The sequence below is a fragment of the Eumetopias jubatus genome, unplaced genomic scaffold, assembly GCF_037043125.1.
Source record: "Eumetopias jubatus isolate StellerSeaLion01/CBP00866 unplaced genomic scaffold, mEumJub1_p1.0 scaffold_4, whole genome shotgun sequence".
Lineage (NCBI taxonomy): Eukaryota > Metazoa > Chordata > Mammalia > Carnivora > Otariidae > Eumetopias > Eumetopias jubatus.
The window spans coordinates 45,717,917-45,734,736 of NW_028274810.1; the positions used below are offsets into that span (position 1 = coordinate 45,717,917).

Consider the following 16,820-nt stretch of genomic DNA (forward strand, 5'->3'; position numbering starts at 1 on the left):
AGAGGGGGAAAATTATACTGATAGAAAACACATAGTTGTTTCCAGAGGTCAGGGGGATAGAGGAGGAAATTGACTGCAAAAAAGGTACGAGAGAACTTTTTTATATGATAGAAAAGTCCTATATCATGACTGTGATGATAGTATAATGACTATATACATTTTTAAAAGTCATCAAATTGTCCACTTAAAATTGTGAATTTTATTGTGCACAATTTATACCTCAATAAATCTAGCCCCTATTTAAAAAACTGAGCAAAAACAAAGCAATAACAAACAAAACAAGTAAGAGGAGTGCTAACCAGCTGATGTGACCAATAAAAAGATGTGAAAATCAAATTATTCATTTTGTGAGTGGTAAGAAAAAATAAAGTTCACTTGCAATATTTATAAATATCCAAATAAATATATATAAGTAACTGTTCTGTATGCACCAAAATATTAAAATCAAGAGAGGAAAGAAAAGAAAAGGAAATAAAGGCAAGGACATTTCTTTCAGATAAAAGAGATTCAGAGACAAGAAAACTAAAAATGAATGATTCTGGAATCAATCCTGAACAACAAAAAATAAACAGCTTTTCATAAATGACACTAATAATATAACTAACCAAATTCAAATTTGGACTATAGATTAGATAATAGTATTGCATCAATATTAAATTTTCTGATTTTGATCATTGTATTGTGATGATGTAAATGGATTTTCTTTTTCTTAGGCAGGTCAGGGAATGGATAATTAGAACTAGATTTAATGCAATGGTAGTATGAATGGCTACTTTATATTCTTTCTGTGTTTTAAAGGAAATTGTAAATTTAATTTGTTTTTGCCTTTGTTAAGGAATAGGTAGAATAATCATACACTCAATTATAGCCTTTTCAAAATTTTTGCCTACCTTATGTCCTAAGACTCTAAATTTGTTTAAACTTGCTAAAAAACAAGCTAGTCCATATATCCTTCTGTAAAATATATGAAAACAGAAGAAATAAAGCAAAGGAAATTCTAAATATGGAAATTTAGTTTTGATAAACAGAAGTAGAAGAAATTCTGTAAAGATTGTAGCACTAAATCATTCAGAATGCATTTCTATGGTTGTGTCATACTAAGTGTTAGGAAAACAAACTAATATAGAAAGGAATCTCCCAGTCAGATTCAGAATTCATAGTTTCACATACTGCCTTATCTTGCTTCCTATTCCTTGGAGCTCTTCTACTTTCACCTCCTGCTATTCAGCAGAAAAGCCAGCATCAGACACAGTTTCCCACATCCTGAATTCAGCCTAAATTCAAGTTTCACAGGATGATTAGGACAATTTAGCACATAACTGACGCTTTCTCCCAGAAAAAACAAAAAACAAAAACAAAATAAAACTGACTAGGAATTGGCTGGGCGCAAAAAAAGGATGACTATTAGAGCATTTGTACTATGAATCACAAGAATATGTGAATCTGAATTGTGGGAAAATATGGCTCTCTTCCTCTCACCGTGATAAACTCTAAAGTTTGGGAGAGGGAATGTAGTGTGAAGTGATCCTGATCTGAGCAACAGCTGCCCCCACTCCCAAGTCCTGCACATACAAAACTGAAATAAAATCCTGTCAGAGATTCACATGAAACTGAGAAAGAACAAAATATGCAATATAACAATAAGAGTCTGAGAGTATGAGCCAACTGCACTTGATTCCAATCACTATTCTGACATTCACTAAATAGCTAACTTTAACCTTCACTTTCCTTTTCTATAAAATAAACCCTATTATGCATCTCACTAAGTTACATTAATAGTTAAAGAAATAATATATATAAAACCTAGTATAATACTTAACTCATAAGTACAGAGCAAGTAAAAACTTATTATGATTAGAGAATGAACAATTTATATTTATTTTATATATTGTATAAATTTATATTTATGACAATCTCAAGAATCTATCCCAATAGTGAGTATCCCAGTTTTTCAAACCCACTTTTATATTTACTTTCTGATCAGGTACTGAGATTAGTTGGGAAACAGGGACTGATGCAAGGAAATAAACTGAAGAAAAAGTAGGAAAAAATAAAAGGAAACTAAAGGGAATTCTAGAGGTATTTTTTAAAGATTTTATTTATTTATTTGAGAGAGAGAGAGAGAATGTTGCATGAGTGCTCACATGTGGGGTAGTGGGGGGGGGGAGGGGCAGAGAGAGAGGAAGAGAGAGAATCGTAAGCAGACTCCATACTCAGTGTGGAGCCATACTCAGTGTGGAGCCGTACTCAGGGCTGGCTCTCACGATCCTGAGATCATGACCTGAGCCAAAATTGAGAGTCAGATGCTTAACCAATTGAGCCACCCAGGTGCCTCTAGAGATATTTTTAATTAAGGAAAATGTGCAGAAAAAGAAATGTAGCTTCAATGTGCTTCTTTCATCCTCAAATGCAACCTCATCCTCTACTGCACAGAGGCAGCTTGGCCTCCTGGTGAGAAGCTCTAGCAAGGGGACCAGACGGCCAGTTCCTAAATCCTGGCTAACCCACTGACTAACCACGTAATCTTGGGGACAATAATAGTATTCACTTACAGGTTTCTTGTGAGACTTAAATGAGTTAAACATGGAAAGTGTTACAAAGAGTGTGTGTCTGGTATATAGATGATACCAGGTCAATATAGAGAAAGAGCTTCGCCTAGTAATGTAATACTCTGGTCACTCTGAATGTTTTTCATGATTACCAATTTGCCACACACACACACACACACACACACACACACACAAAGGAAGAAAAAAGAAGAAGGAGGAGGAGGAGGAGAGGAGGAAGAAGGGCAGCAGCAGTCTGAAGATGCACATCATCTTAAGTTGTAATACAGTATTATGGGAACAAAAATATTGTACCTTGTAAACTGCTAAGTGCAAGGCTGTAAATCCATTTCTTGTTAGTCGAGACGGACGAAGCCCTTTTAACATAAGGGTTCTAATATGTGACTTGTTACCTTAAAGAGAAAAGTGAAAAAAGGTTAAATTATTGTGGGAGTAGACCAAGTGACTTTAAAATTTCTCTTTGATTTAATGATAAATTCACACTGATGAATGGAAAATGTCAAATTGTGGCACCTGGGTAGCTCAGGTGGCTCAGGCTGTTAAGCGTCTGACTCTCAGTTTTGGCTCAGGTCATGATCTCAGGGTCTTGGGATCACCAGCCTTGGGCTCTGTGCTTAACACAGAGTCTGCTTATCTCCCTCCCCCTACCAACTCACTGGTGCTCTTGCTCTCTCTCTCTGTCAAATAAATAAATAGGGGTAGGAGCAAGATGGTGGAGGAGGAGGAGACCTGTATTTTTTCTGGTCCCAGGAATTCAGCTGGATAGGGATCAAACCATTCTGAACACCTACGAACTCAACAGGAGATCGAAGAAAAGAAAAGCAACAACTCTCTGAACAGAAAAGCGACCACTTTCTGGAAGGTAGGGTATGCGGAGAAGTGAATCCAAGGCAATATTCGGGAGGATAGATGGCAGGGGAGGGGGCCTCCATTGGCCACTTCTGGCAAGTGATAGAGCCATGGAGCACAAAATCGGAACATTTAGAAGTTGGCTTCGCTGAGGGACGTCACTCCAGTGACTACGCAGGGAGTGGAACCCTCACGGGACAGTGTGGTCTCAGGACACTTGGGGTCACAGAAAGACCGGGGGTGCCTGAGTGTGGCAGACCTCCCAGGTATTGGAGCAGGGAAGCCGGCTGCAGAGACCGAGCCAAGGCGCGGGCTCTCAGCTCGGGGTTGCCATAAACTGTGATCCATGGCACAGTCGGGCCACTGCTCTTCCATCAGGGACCCAACAAGTGGCAGATTCAGGGAGACTCCCCTTCCTCCCCCACAAAAGCACACCACAGGGATCTGCTGGGTTTAGAGACTCCACATGGGTCGGGTGCCAGATGTAGAAACGCTGGATCACAGGCCAGGTGAGCACAGAGTGCAGCCAGAGACCGGGGAGATGGGAGTGATTGACTGCTTTTCTCTGGGGGCGCACTGAGGAGCTGGGCCTGAGTTCTCGGCTCCTCTGGGGCGGAGACTGGGAGGCCACCATTTCCACTCTCGTCCTCCAAAGCTGTAGGGAAAGCTTGCAGGGAACAAAAGCTCCGGAGAGCAAACCGGAGCAGATAACTCAGCCCGGACCCAGCAAGGGTGGGGCAGTTCCGCCTCCGGCAAAGACATTTGGGAACCATGGCAACAGACCCCTCCCTCAGAAGATCAGCAAGAACAGCCAGCCAAGACCAAGTTTACCGATCAATGAGAATGGCAGAACTCCAGCACTAGGGGAATACTGCACATAGAATTCATGATTTTTTTACCATGATTCTTTAGTCTTTCAAAGTTAATTTTTTTAACTGTCTTTTTTTAAATTTTTTTTCCCTTTTTCAACCAACATCTTATCAATCCCTTGTTTAAAAGATATTTTTTATTTTTCATTTTTAGAGTCATATTCTATCCCTTCATAGTAGTTACCCTTATTTTTGGCATATATATATATAAGTTGTACTCTCTTTAAAATTTTGAGATAGAGATTCTTCTAACAGATCAAAATATACCCTAAATCTCTAGTGTATGGCTTTGTTCTAGTCTCCTGCCTGATCACATTCTCTCCCTTCTTTTTTTTTTAAATCCTATTCTTTCTTTTTTCAACCAACTTTTTATCAATTCCTTTTATAAAATCTTTTATATTTTCATCTTTAGATTCATATTCCATCCCTTCATCATATTAACCCTTATTTTTGTACATATATAAGGTTTTCTTTCTTTAAAATTTTGGGAGGCACTTTCTTCTAACAGGCCAAGATATGCCCAAAATCTACTGTGTGGCACTGATCTATGCACCAGCCTGATCATATTTAATCATATTTTGTTTTGTTTTGTTTTTGTTTGTTTTTATCTTTTTCTTTTTTCTTTCTTTTTTCTTTTTTTCCCCCCAGTTTCAGGTCTTTTCTGATTTGTTTAGTGTATATTTTCTGGGGATATTGTTACCCTGTAAGCAGTTTGTTCTCTCATTCATCTGTTCTCCTCTGGACAAAATGACAAGATGGAAAAAAAATCACATCAACAAAAAGAACAAGAGGCAGTACCAACAGGCAGGGACTTAATCAATACGAACATTAGTAAGATGTTGGAACTAGAGTTGAGAATCATGATTTTAAAGATACTAGCTGGGCTTGAAAAAAGCATGGAAGTTATTAGAGAAACCTTTCTGGAGAAATAAAAGAACTAAAACCTAACCAAGTTGAAATCAAAAAGGCTATTAATGAGGTGCATCAAAAAAGGAGGCTCTAACTGCTAGGATAAATGAGGCAGAAGAGAGAATTAGTGATATAGAAGACCAAATGATGGAAAATAAAGAAGCTGAGAAAAAGACAGATAAACAACTACTGGATCACGAGGGCAGAATTCGAGAGATAAGTGATACCATAAGATGAAACAACATTAGAATAATTGGGATCCCAGAAAAAGAAGAAAGAGAGAGAGGAGGAGAAGGTATATTGGAGCAAATTATAGCAGAGAACTTCCCTAATTTGGGGAAGGAAACAGGCATCAAAATCTAGGAGACACAGAGAACCCCTCTCAAAATCAATAAAAATAGGTCAACACCCCGACATCTAATAGTAAAATTTACGAGTCTCGAGACAAAGAGAAAATCCAGAAAGCAGGTCGGGGAAAGAGATATGTAACCTACAATGGTAGAAACATTAAATTGGCAACAGACCTATCCACAGAGACCTGGCAGGCCAGAAAGGACTGGCATGATATCTTCAGAGCACTAAACGAGGAAAATATGCAGCCAAGAATACTATATCCAGCTGGGTTCTCATTGAAAATAGAAGGAGAGATAAAAAGCTTCCAGGACAAACAAAAACTAAAGGAATTTGCAAACACGAAACCAGCCCTCCAAGAAATATTGAAAGGGGTCCTCTAAGCAAAGAGAGAGCCTAAAAGCAGCATAGATCAGAAAGGAACACAGACCATATACAGTAACAGTCACCTTACAGGCAATACAATGGCACTAAATTCATACCTTTCATTAGTTACCCTGAATGTAAATGGGCTAAATGCCCCAATCAAAAGACACAGGCTATCAGATTGGATTAAAAAACAAGACCCATCAATATGCTGTCTGCAAGAGACTCATTTTAGACCCAAAGACACCCCCAGATTGAAAGTGAGGGGGTGGAAAACCATTTACCATGCTAATGGACACCAAAAGAAAGCTGGGGTGGCAATCCTTAAATCAGACAAATTAGATTTTAAACCGAAGACTGTAATAAGAGATGAGGAAGGACACTATGTCCTACTAAAGGGTCTATCCAATAAGAAGATCTAAGAATTGTAAATATCTATGCGCCTAGCATGGGAGCAGCCAATTATATAAGGCAATTAATAACAAAAGCAAAGAAATACATCGACAACAAACAATAATAGTGGGGTACTTATACAGTCCCCTCACTGAAATGGACAGATCACCTAAGCAAAAGATCAAAAGGAAATAAAGACTTTAATTGACACACTGGATCAAATGGACTTCACAGACATATTCAGAACATTCCATCCCAAAGCAACAGAATACACATTCTTCTCTAGTGCCAATGGAACAGTCTCCAGAATTGATCACATCCTAGGTCACAAATCAGGTCTCAACCAGTACCAAAATATTGTGATCATTCCCTGCATATTTTCAGACCACAAAGGTTTGAAACTAGAACTCAATCAGAAGAGGAAATTCAGAAAGAACTCAAATACATGGAGGTTAAAGAGCATCCTACTAAAGAATGAATGGGTCAACCAGGAAAGTAAAGAAGAATTAAAAAAAATTCATGGAAACCAATGAAAATGAAAACACAACTGTTCAAAATCTTTGGGATACAGCAAAGGCAGTCCTGAGAGGAAAGTATATAGCAATACAAGCCTTTCTCAAGAAACAAGAAAGGTCTCAAACACACAACCTAACCCTACACCTAAAGGAGCTGGAGAAAGAACAGCAAATAAAGCCTAAACCCAACAGGAGAAGAGAAATAATAAAGATCAGAGAGAAATCAATGAAATTGAAACCAAAAGAACAGTAGAACAGATCAACGAAACTAGGAGCTGGTTCTTTGAAAGAATTTACAAGATTGATAAACCCCTGGCCAGACTTATCAAAAAGAAAAGAGAAATGACCCGAATCAACAAAATCATGAATGAAAGAGGAGAGATCACAACCAACACCCAAGAAATACAAACAATTGTAAGAACGTATTATGAACAAGTATGTGCCAGCAAATTAGATAACCTGGAAGAAATGGATGCATTCCTAGAGATGTATCAACTACCAAAACTGAACCAGGAAGAAATAGAAAACCTGAACAGACCTATAACCACTAAGGAAGTTGAAGCAGTCATCACAAATCTCCCAACAAACAAAAGCCCAGGGCCAGATGGCTTCCCAGGGTAATTCTACCAAACATTTAAAGAAGAATTAATACCTATTCTTCTGAAACTGTTGCAAAAAATAGAAATGGAAGGGAAACTTCCAAACTCATTTTATGAGGCCAGCATTACCTTGATCCCAAAACCAGACAAAGACCCCATCAAAAAGGAGAATTACAGACCAATATCCTTGATGAACATGGATGCAAAAATTCTCACCAAAATACTAGCCAATAGTATACAACAGTACATTAGTGGATTATTCACCATGACCAAGTGGGATTTATCCCTGGGCTGCAGTTTTGGTTCAACATCTGCAAATCAATCAATGTGATACAATACATTAATAGAAGAAAGAACAAGAACCATATGATCCTCTCAATAGATGAAGAAAAAGCGTTTGACAAAGTACAGCATCCTTTCCTGATCAAAACTCTTCAGAGTATAGGGATAGAGGGTACATATCTCAATATCCTAAAAGCCATCTATGAACAACCTACAGCGAATATCATTCTCAATGGGGAAAAACTGAGAGCTTTCACCCTAAGGTCAGGAACATGGCAGGGATGTCCACTATCACCACTGCTATTCAACATAGTATTGCTATGTTGCTATGCTATTCAACATAATCCTAGCCATAGCAATCAGACAATTAAAAGAAAAGGCATCCAAATCAGCAACGAAGAAGTCAAACTCTCACTCTTTGCAGATGATATGATACTTTATGTGGAAAATCCAAAAGACTCCACCCCAAAACTGCTAGAACTCATACAGGAATTCAGTAAAGTGGCAGGACATAAAATCAATGTGCAGAAATCAGTGGCATTCCTATACACCAACAACAAGACAGAAGAAAGAGAAAATCAGGAGTCAATCCCATTTACAATTGCATCCAAAACCATAAGATACCTAGGAATAAATCTAACCAAGAAGCAAAGGATCTGTACTCAGAAAACTATCAAATACTCATGAAAGAAATTGAGGAAGACACAAAGAAATGGAAAAAGGTTCCATGTTCATGGATTGGAAGAACAAATGTTGTGAAGATGTCAATGCTACCTAGAACAATTACACATTCAATGCAATCCCCATCGAAATACCTTCCACTTTTTTCAAAGAAATGGAACAAACAACCCTAAATATTGTATGGAACCAGAAAAGACCCCCAAATAGCCAGAGGAATGTTGAAAAAGAAAAGCGAAGCTGGCGGCATCACAATTCCAGACTTCAAGCTCTATTACAGAGCTGTCATCATCAAGACAGTATGGTACTGGCACAAAAACAGACACATAGATCAATGGAACAGAATCGAGAGCCCAGAAATGGACCCTCAACTCTATGGTCAACTTATCTTTGACAAAGCAGGAAAGAATGTCCAATGGATAAAAGACAGTCTCTTCAACAAATGGTATTGGGAAAATTGGACAGCCCCATGCAGAAGAATGAAACTGGACCATTTCCTTACACCACACACAAAAAGAAACTCCAAATGGTTGAAAGACCTACATGTGAGACAGGAGTCCATCAAAATCCTAAAGGAGAACACAGGCAACAACCTTTTCAACCTCAGCTGCAGCAACTTCTTCCTAGAAACATCACCAAATGCAAGGGAAGCAAGGGAAATGAACTATTGGTACCTCATCAAGATAAAAAGCTTTTGCACAATAAAAGAAACAGTCAACAAAAGCAAAAGACAACCAACAGAATGGGAGAAGATATTTGCAAATGACACATCAGATAAAGGGCTAGTATCCAAAATCTATAAAGAACTTCTTAAACTGAACACCCAAAGAACAAATGATCCAACTAAGAAATGGGCAGAAGACATGAACAGACATTTTTCCAAAGAAGACATCCAAATGGCCAATAGACACATGAAAAAGTGCTTAACATCGCTTGGCATCAGGGTAATCCAAATCAAAACCTCCATGAGGTATCACTTCACACCAGTCAGAATGGCTATAATTAACAAGTGAAGAAACGACAGATGTTGGCGGGGATGTGGAGGAAGGGGAACCCTCTTACACTGTTGGTGGGAAAGCAAGCTGGTGCAGCCACTCTGGGAAACAGTGTGGAGGTTCCTCCAAAAGTTGAAAATAGAGCTACCATACGATCCAGCAATTGCACTACTGGGTATTTACCCCAAAGATACAAATGTAGGGATCCGAAGGGGTACATGCACCCCGATGTTTATAGCAGCAATGTCCACAATAGCCAAACTGTGGAAAGAGCCAAGATGTCCATCGACAAATGAATAGATAAAGAAGATGTGCTATATATATATATATATATATATATATATATATATATATATATATATATATATAATGGAATATTATGCAGCCATCAAAAGGAATGAGATCTTGCCATTTGCAATGATGTGGATGGAAGTGGAGGGTGTTATGCTGAGTGAAATAAGTCAATCAGTGAAAGACAGGTATCATATGACCTCACTGATATGAGGAATTTTTAATCTCCGGAAAGAAATTGAGGGTTGCTGGAGTGGTTGGGGGAGGGAGAGATGGGGTGGCTGGGTGATAGACAATGAGGAGGGTATGTGCTATGGTGAGCTCTGTGAATTGTGCAAGACTGTTGAATTACAGATCTGTACCTCTGAACCAAATAATATAATATATGTTAAAAAAAAGAAGAAGATAGCAGGAGGGGAAGAATGAAGGGGGAAATCGGAGGGGGAGATGAACCATGAGAGACGATGGACTCTGAAAAACAAACAGAGTTCTAGAGGGGATGGGGGTGGGATGATGGATTAGCCTGGTGATGGGTATTAAAGAGGGCACGTTCTACATGGAGCACCGGGTGTTACACACAGAGAATGAATCATGGAATACTACATCAAAAAGTAATGATGTAATGTATGGTGAGTAATATAACAATAAAAAGGAAAAAAAAATAATTTTTTTTTTAAAAAAATGTCAGACTGCTGTTCTGCGGGTCATTTGTAAAGTCTTCTATTAATTGACAGCTGTCCTTAGTAGTGAACATTTCTATTAGACTTATAGAACTTTGTATCAGTGCTGTTTATTTAAATCATTTATGTTACATTTTTCTCTGTAGTACTCTCATCTGTTGGTTTTAAAACATAAAAATATGAAAATTCGTTTAATAAACAGTGAAAATGGCTTAGATAAAAATCTAGTTGTACAGGATTCCTCAGAACATCATTAGCAGTAGAACTTATTTATTTAGATCAGAGAAATCTGGAAGAAATAACTAAGGTTGGGAAAGCATTTTTTTTAAATTTTGAAGATCTGTTAAGGAGAGTTGGTTTAGTTTGTTCCAGGAGGAATGCTTAAGGAATATGATTAGAATCAATATTTCTGCATTAGGGTTTTTTATTTAAAACCTGAGTTCAATGAATACTAGTTTGTATTAACAAAGTAAATATTAATCATTCATTAATTTAAAAATGTATTATCTACTATATGCCAGTGCTTGGGATACATTAATGAACAAAACTGAATAAAATACGAGCCAAATTAAACTCTAAATCTTCACTTTGATCAATCTTCACTTTGAGATTTTATCTTTGGCATTTATCTTACCTTACACATATTTTACTGCAGATTGTAAAGTGATTGCACGATGATATTTTAGGGAATGCTTTAAGTGCTTCTGAATTTAACCTAATCCCTGACTGGCATGGCCAATACTGAATTTTTTTGTTTTAATTTCCAAGCAAATTAAGTGACTTGGTTCAGGGTAGGAACACAATGAAACTTAAATTCAGAACTAAATCAATTGGAACATCCGCCTGGTAGTTACTGATTCAACTGAAGGTTATCAGGGTTGTAGGGACAAAGCAAAAAAGAAAATTGAGCATGGATAGAATTCTCTTGTAGACTACTAAGCAGCTCAAATCATTGACCATATATACCTACAACTAGTTTGGAAAGTATTGAGTTTCAAGCACTCACCTCCACAAATACAACATAGATGAAGTAGAGACAGCCCATTTTCTGTGCGGTAATTTAAGTTGACTTTATTGAAGGCATCATCAGAGCTGAAAAAAAAGTTTTTCAGATGACTAAAAATTTCACCTTTTACTTTACTATTTTTCACTTGAAAACTTATGAAAGGGAAACCTGTTACTATAAATTCAGAAGTATGTCTTTTCTAGGATTTTGTGGCACCTAGAAAAAGAATTTTGAATATGCATCCATATGAAGAATACTTAAAGTCAAGAGAAAATAATATGAAAGTTAGAGAGAGAAGTTTAAATTAAGGACTGTTAAGCAGTTTTGTGTTCTATGTATAATTTGAACTTTTCAAGGAAACTTTATGAATTAAAATTTCTGTATAAGAGAAATAGAAAACAGACATTTGAAAGTAAACTCATTCACATTCAAAATTTCACATCGTATTTATGGAGAAAGTCAAGAAATTCCCTCCAAAAAGAAAAAAAAAGTAGCATTTGATAAGAGATTGGAGAGAAGAATATAATCCCAATGTTTTACAGATTCTGCCTGAAGCAAAGTTTCTTTGTACTCTGACAGGGTCAGATTTCACAGATAAAGGAGGTCTAAACTCTGATCCTTACTATGATACAATCCCTGGAGAGGAGTAGTGTTAGTGATTCAATTAGTAAAATCCTTGCCTTTGTCTGAACAAAGACCACTGCCCCAGGAGGGCCCTAGACAGCCAAAGGTAGTCTTGGAAAAGGAATGTAAAGCTAAAATTCTTGACCTCTTGAAGTTGTTGGTATTCCCAGGGCATTTTTCGGTAGAAATGAGATCATATCCTTGGCCTTCCAGGTCAATTTCAAGCAGCTTCCTGCCTATTTAAATCTCCAGCAGCTTTAGCGAGATAGCATCCTCTTTGGTGAGGGAGACTTCCATATCATTTGTAAAGTACTTACACTTGAAAGGTACAATAAATTCAGGACATTATCATCAAGGCACCCAGTTAAGCACTTCAAAAGCTACTGGAATATTTAAAATAGAAAAGAAAAGGTGCTATTTCCAGGGTGCTGCTAAAAACAGAAAATCTCTAAATCTAGAGACATTGAAGGATCTCAGTGAAAACTTTAATTAGCAATGGCAAGCCCAGTGGTTTGTTTTCATAGAATATTCTAGAATATCCCCATCCTCATAACCTTCTTGCTTTGCATGTTCAACTTCCCAGCTGCAAAGTCCACAGACATGCTTATTCATATTGAGAAATATACCTCAACTTGCTTTGGAATGCTATATGTAGAAGTACAATAAACTCAGAGTCATCTTTACAAATGTTAATAATAGAGCAAGGAGACAAGGATTTCAGGGAAAAATAGCTAAGAGTTTAACTCACTCCTATCTGCGCTTTCCCCCAGTTCAATGAATGATGCCAAAAAAATATTTCTGATGAAAATACTACTGTTTTAAATGTCTGTTTAAAATGAACCTAATTGTAAATGGTATACCTATTTTATGGTATGTGCAGGAACTTCACAAAATAACATGGTTCTTGGAAATGTGTGGCCTTTGCCTGAGCCAGGCTTCTTAACTCTTAAAGCCAATTGTATTATAGATGTCTTGCAGAAATTAAAATTAATAGGTAGTACTAAACAAAGTGCACTCAGCAGCCCAGACTTACAAGTGCATTCACAGAGGTCTTCTCTGTGGTTATGATTTCAAATAGTACACGTTTTCTGAAGAGCTGAACTCTGCTTTTAAACCTAGGTGGTTGGGATTTTTCTCTTAAAGTTTGTAGGAAATCAGTGTCCATAAATAAAAAGGGAAGGAAACTGTGACTAACCATTGAAGATGTTGATTGACAATGATTTAGAAACTCTGAGCTGCACTGGCTTTTCTTTCCTGGTCCTTCCATTATCCAGCAATGAAAACACACAATAAGATCAAAAGACAGAAAACAAAGTATTCGGTGGGGAAGGAAAGGGAAGCCTTCTGTTAAATGTAAAGAAATATATAACCTTCAGCCTAAAAGAACAGGGAAGGAAGTATCTTTTGAGCTAACTATAATGAACTTAATGGCAAACGCAGAAAGAAGAAAAGGATTGGGAGCTCCTCTGTAGCAATAAACCCTTGAGAAAATTAGTTTTTCAATGTATTTCTAATATTATACAGCAATATCTGCCATGTTTTGGTGTTTTAAAAGTGGAAAATAATTTCAGCAGTGTAGGTAATCCTTAAAAGTTTGGGCCTTGTATTTATATGAGGATTGAAATCCTATCCTGCTTCTGCCTCTTAAGTAGTTTTTTTTCTCCCCTCCAATTTGGACACGTTATTAAACCTCTTCAAGCTGTAATTTCTTCAGTTATGAAATGATTAAAATAATGCATAGAGATTATATTGTTGTGAAGAATACATGAGGTTAGGGCTTACTGTAGTACCTAGCACATATGTTATCAATAAATGGTTATTTTATTATTATTACTATTGTTAACAAGGTCACTGAGTGTACAACTTCCCCTGCATAGTCTAAATCTTGGGAGAATTTTAGCACAATTTTCAAACCAAGTTTGACCTTCCTCAATCTCTCACATTTGATAACCTGTAAAATTTCCTGACTTTGAGAATTCTATAGATGTATTTTATGCTCATGGTGACTCTCATTCAGGCTCCTAGAAAATGTCTGACCTTGTCTTCACATGCTTTTAAAAAGACTACCAACTTGGATGTTGTGACACATAGTACCTGTCAGTGACTCAGAGCAACTACTAGAATCACAATTTTGTAATGTAAATCCAGGGGCATCATGGGAAGGCTACCTTCAACACTGGAGATATTAACTTAACAAAGGAGGAAAAAAGAGGGGATCTTAAAAATCCAAAGGGGGGGAGAAACAGTTGCACTGAAAGGTTTTATGAGACGATAGACTCAATTGCTTTCTTATTCCATGATGTAACTTTGATGATGCATTCAATCAGTCTGTCGCAACACCTACTAAACACCAACTTTGTGCTCCATCTCTGTTCTTAATAATCATCTTACCATGTTCTCAACAGTCTGCTTGATATAAAATTGCTCACTGTGTCCTGGATCCTTTAAGTGCATTAGTCCTGGAAAAATGCATGCTAGATAGAATTCTGCAATTGACCTCAGTATTAGTCCTGATTTCTCATGCCCCGATCAGCTTTGCAAAGAAAGTAAACACTAAATAAACAGAAAATATAAGATGATAAAGTTTATGGCTTTATTTAAAATAAGAATAACCCTAAATGAATAACTATTGTTTACATAAGTAAAATTGAAAGCATGAATTATATTAGTGACTTTTTGTTCAACAATCAATTCTTAACTCACTGAATCTTAAAGTAGACTTGACCATTCATACGTGACTCGATATACAGTCCTAAAGAGCTCCTTGCTCAAAACAACGCTATTGTCTGTTGTTTTTGTTCTTCTCTTGAATTATATCCTCCTTGAACTCATGCTTCTATTAATGGCAACAAAATGAATCAACTGAGAATAGGCTCCCACAATATTTGGCAGTCAAGTGCAATTTTAATAGTACAATTTTTATGTTAACTTTAATAACTGGAATGTAGTTTTTTAAGTGAGAGTTACTTTGGGGCTATATTTGAATCCTAATTCTTACTTCCCATTAACTTCTAGTCAAATGTTTCTGTTTTGAAACATGTAATCAAAATATTCAAGGTTTTAATGCAATCATTCCTAGGAGAGATATTTCATATTCTCTTCTTCTGCCTCTTCTAAAGGAACTGTGTATGTCAAATTCCCTGTCAATTGAACATCACTTATGTAATCTAATACCCTAAGCTCAATTTATTTTTTAATTTCCCCTTACATTTTTCATCACCTGCCATGCCATACTGTAACTTAACATATCCTAATGAGTTCATAGTGTTTGCTGAGGTATGGATGAAGTTCCTAATTAAAATGAAGTCACTATTATGAATATATTTCTAACAGTAAATTCTGTCTTTAATCATTAAAAATGGTAGTCTGGTACCCAAAGTTTACTTTCTTTCTTGTAGCATAATGAACTCTTTTCTTAGCCTTTATCTTTTATACAGAAAAGTATGCAGTTTTGTGATCCAATTAAATTTCTTTCTCATGACCTCATCCTTTCAAGAAAATATTTGACATGACCACAAATGGAAACTAATAAAAATGTAACATTTGAACAGTTGGCCAAAAATAACATACCAATGTCCAAAATATTCTGATAGGTAGATGCATTTTTTAAATTAATTCATTTGCTGAAATTTAGGGAAAGACCAAGAAGATAGAAAGAAGAAGAGGATTTGCTTTAGATCATCTAGTTTCCCAAATTGATAATTTAGTTTCAAATGGTTGATTGTAAATTCTTTTTTTGTGTGTGTTTTTGTTTTATTTAATTTCAAGATAGTTAACATATAGTGTATTATTAATTTCAGGAGTAGAATTTTGTGATTCATCAGTTGCCTATAACACCCAAGTCTCATTACATCAAGTGTCCTTCTTAATGCCCATCACCCAATTACCCCATTCCCCCACCCACCTCTGCTCCAGCAATCGTCAGTTTGTTCTCTATAGTTGAGTCTCTTATTGTTTGTCTCCCTCTCTGCTTTTATCTTATTTTATTTTCCTTCCCTTCCCCTATGTTCATCTCTTTTGTTTCTTAAATTCCACAAACGAGTGAAATCATTTGGTATTTGTCTCTCTGACATTTCGCTTAGCATAATACATTCTAGTTCCATCCACAGCATTGCAAATGGCAAGATTTCATTCTTTTTTATGGCTGAGTAACATATTCATTCATCAGTCAATGGACATCTGGGCTCTTTCCATATTTTGGCTATTGTGGAAAGTGGTGCTATAAACATTGGGGTGCATGTGCCCCTTCGAATCACTGTTTTTGTATCTTTTGGATAAATACCTAGTAGTGCAATTGCTGGTTGTAGGGTAGCTCTATTTTTAACCTCTTGAGGAACTCCATATTGTTTTCCAGAGTGGCTGCACCAGTTGCATTCCCACCAACAGTGTAGGAGGGTTTCCCTTTCTCTGCATCCTTACCAACATGTGTTTCCCAAATTGTTAATTTTAGCCATTCTGACCGGTGTGAGGTGGTATTCCATAGGGATTTTGATTTGTATTTCCTGCTGATAAGTGTTGTTCAGCATTTTTTTTATGTGTCTGTTAGCCATTTGTATGTATTCTTTGGAGAAATGTCTGTTCATATCTTCTGCCCATTTCTTGACAGGATTTTTTATTTTGGGGTATTGAGTTTGACAAGTTCATTATAGATTTTGGATACTAACCCTTTATTTAATATGTCATTTACAAATATCTTCTCCCCTTCCATTGGCTGCCTTTTAGTTTTATTCATTGTTTCCTTTGCTGTGCAAAAGCTTTTTCTCCTGATGAAGTCCCAATAGTTCTGTTTGTTTGTTTGTTTTACTTGCCTCCTGAGACGTGTCTAGAAAGAAGTCCTGTGGCCAGG

General features: G+C 36.8%; 1 protein-coding gene across 1 annotated transcript in view; it reads right to left on the bottom strand.

Annotated features, from left to right (window-relative positions):
* TNNI3K (TNNI3 interacting kinase) overlaps positions 1 to 16,820 on the bottom strand; it is a 314,577-nt gene that overhangs the window by 284,677 nt on the left and 13,080 nt on the right. Inside the window, exons 3-4 of the mRNA XM_028102541.2 lie at positions 11,351 to 11,436; positions 2,862 to 2,959 (exon numbers count right to left, since the gene is read on the bottom strand). Of these exons, the coding sequence (XP_027958342.1) occupies positions 2,862 to 2,959; positions 11,351 to 11,436 (184 nt within the window). The remainder of the gene's footprint in view (positions 1 to 2,861; positions 2,960 to 11,350; positions 11,437 to 16,820) is intronic.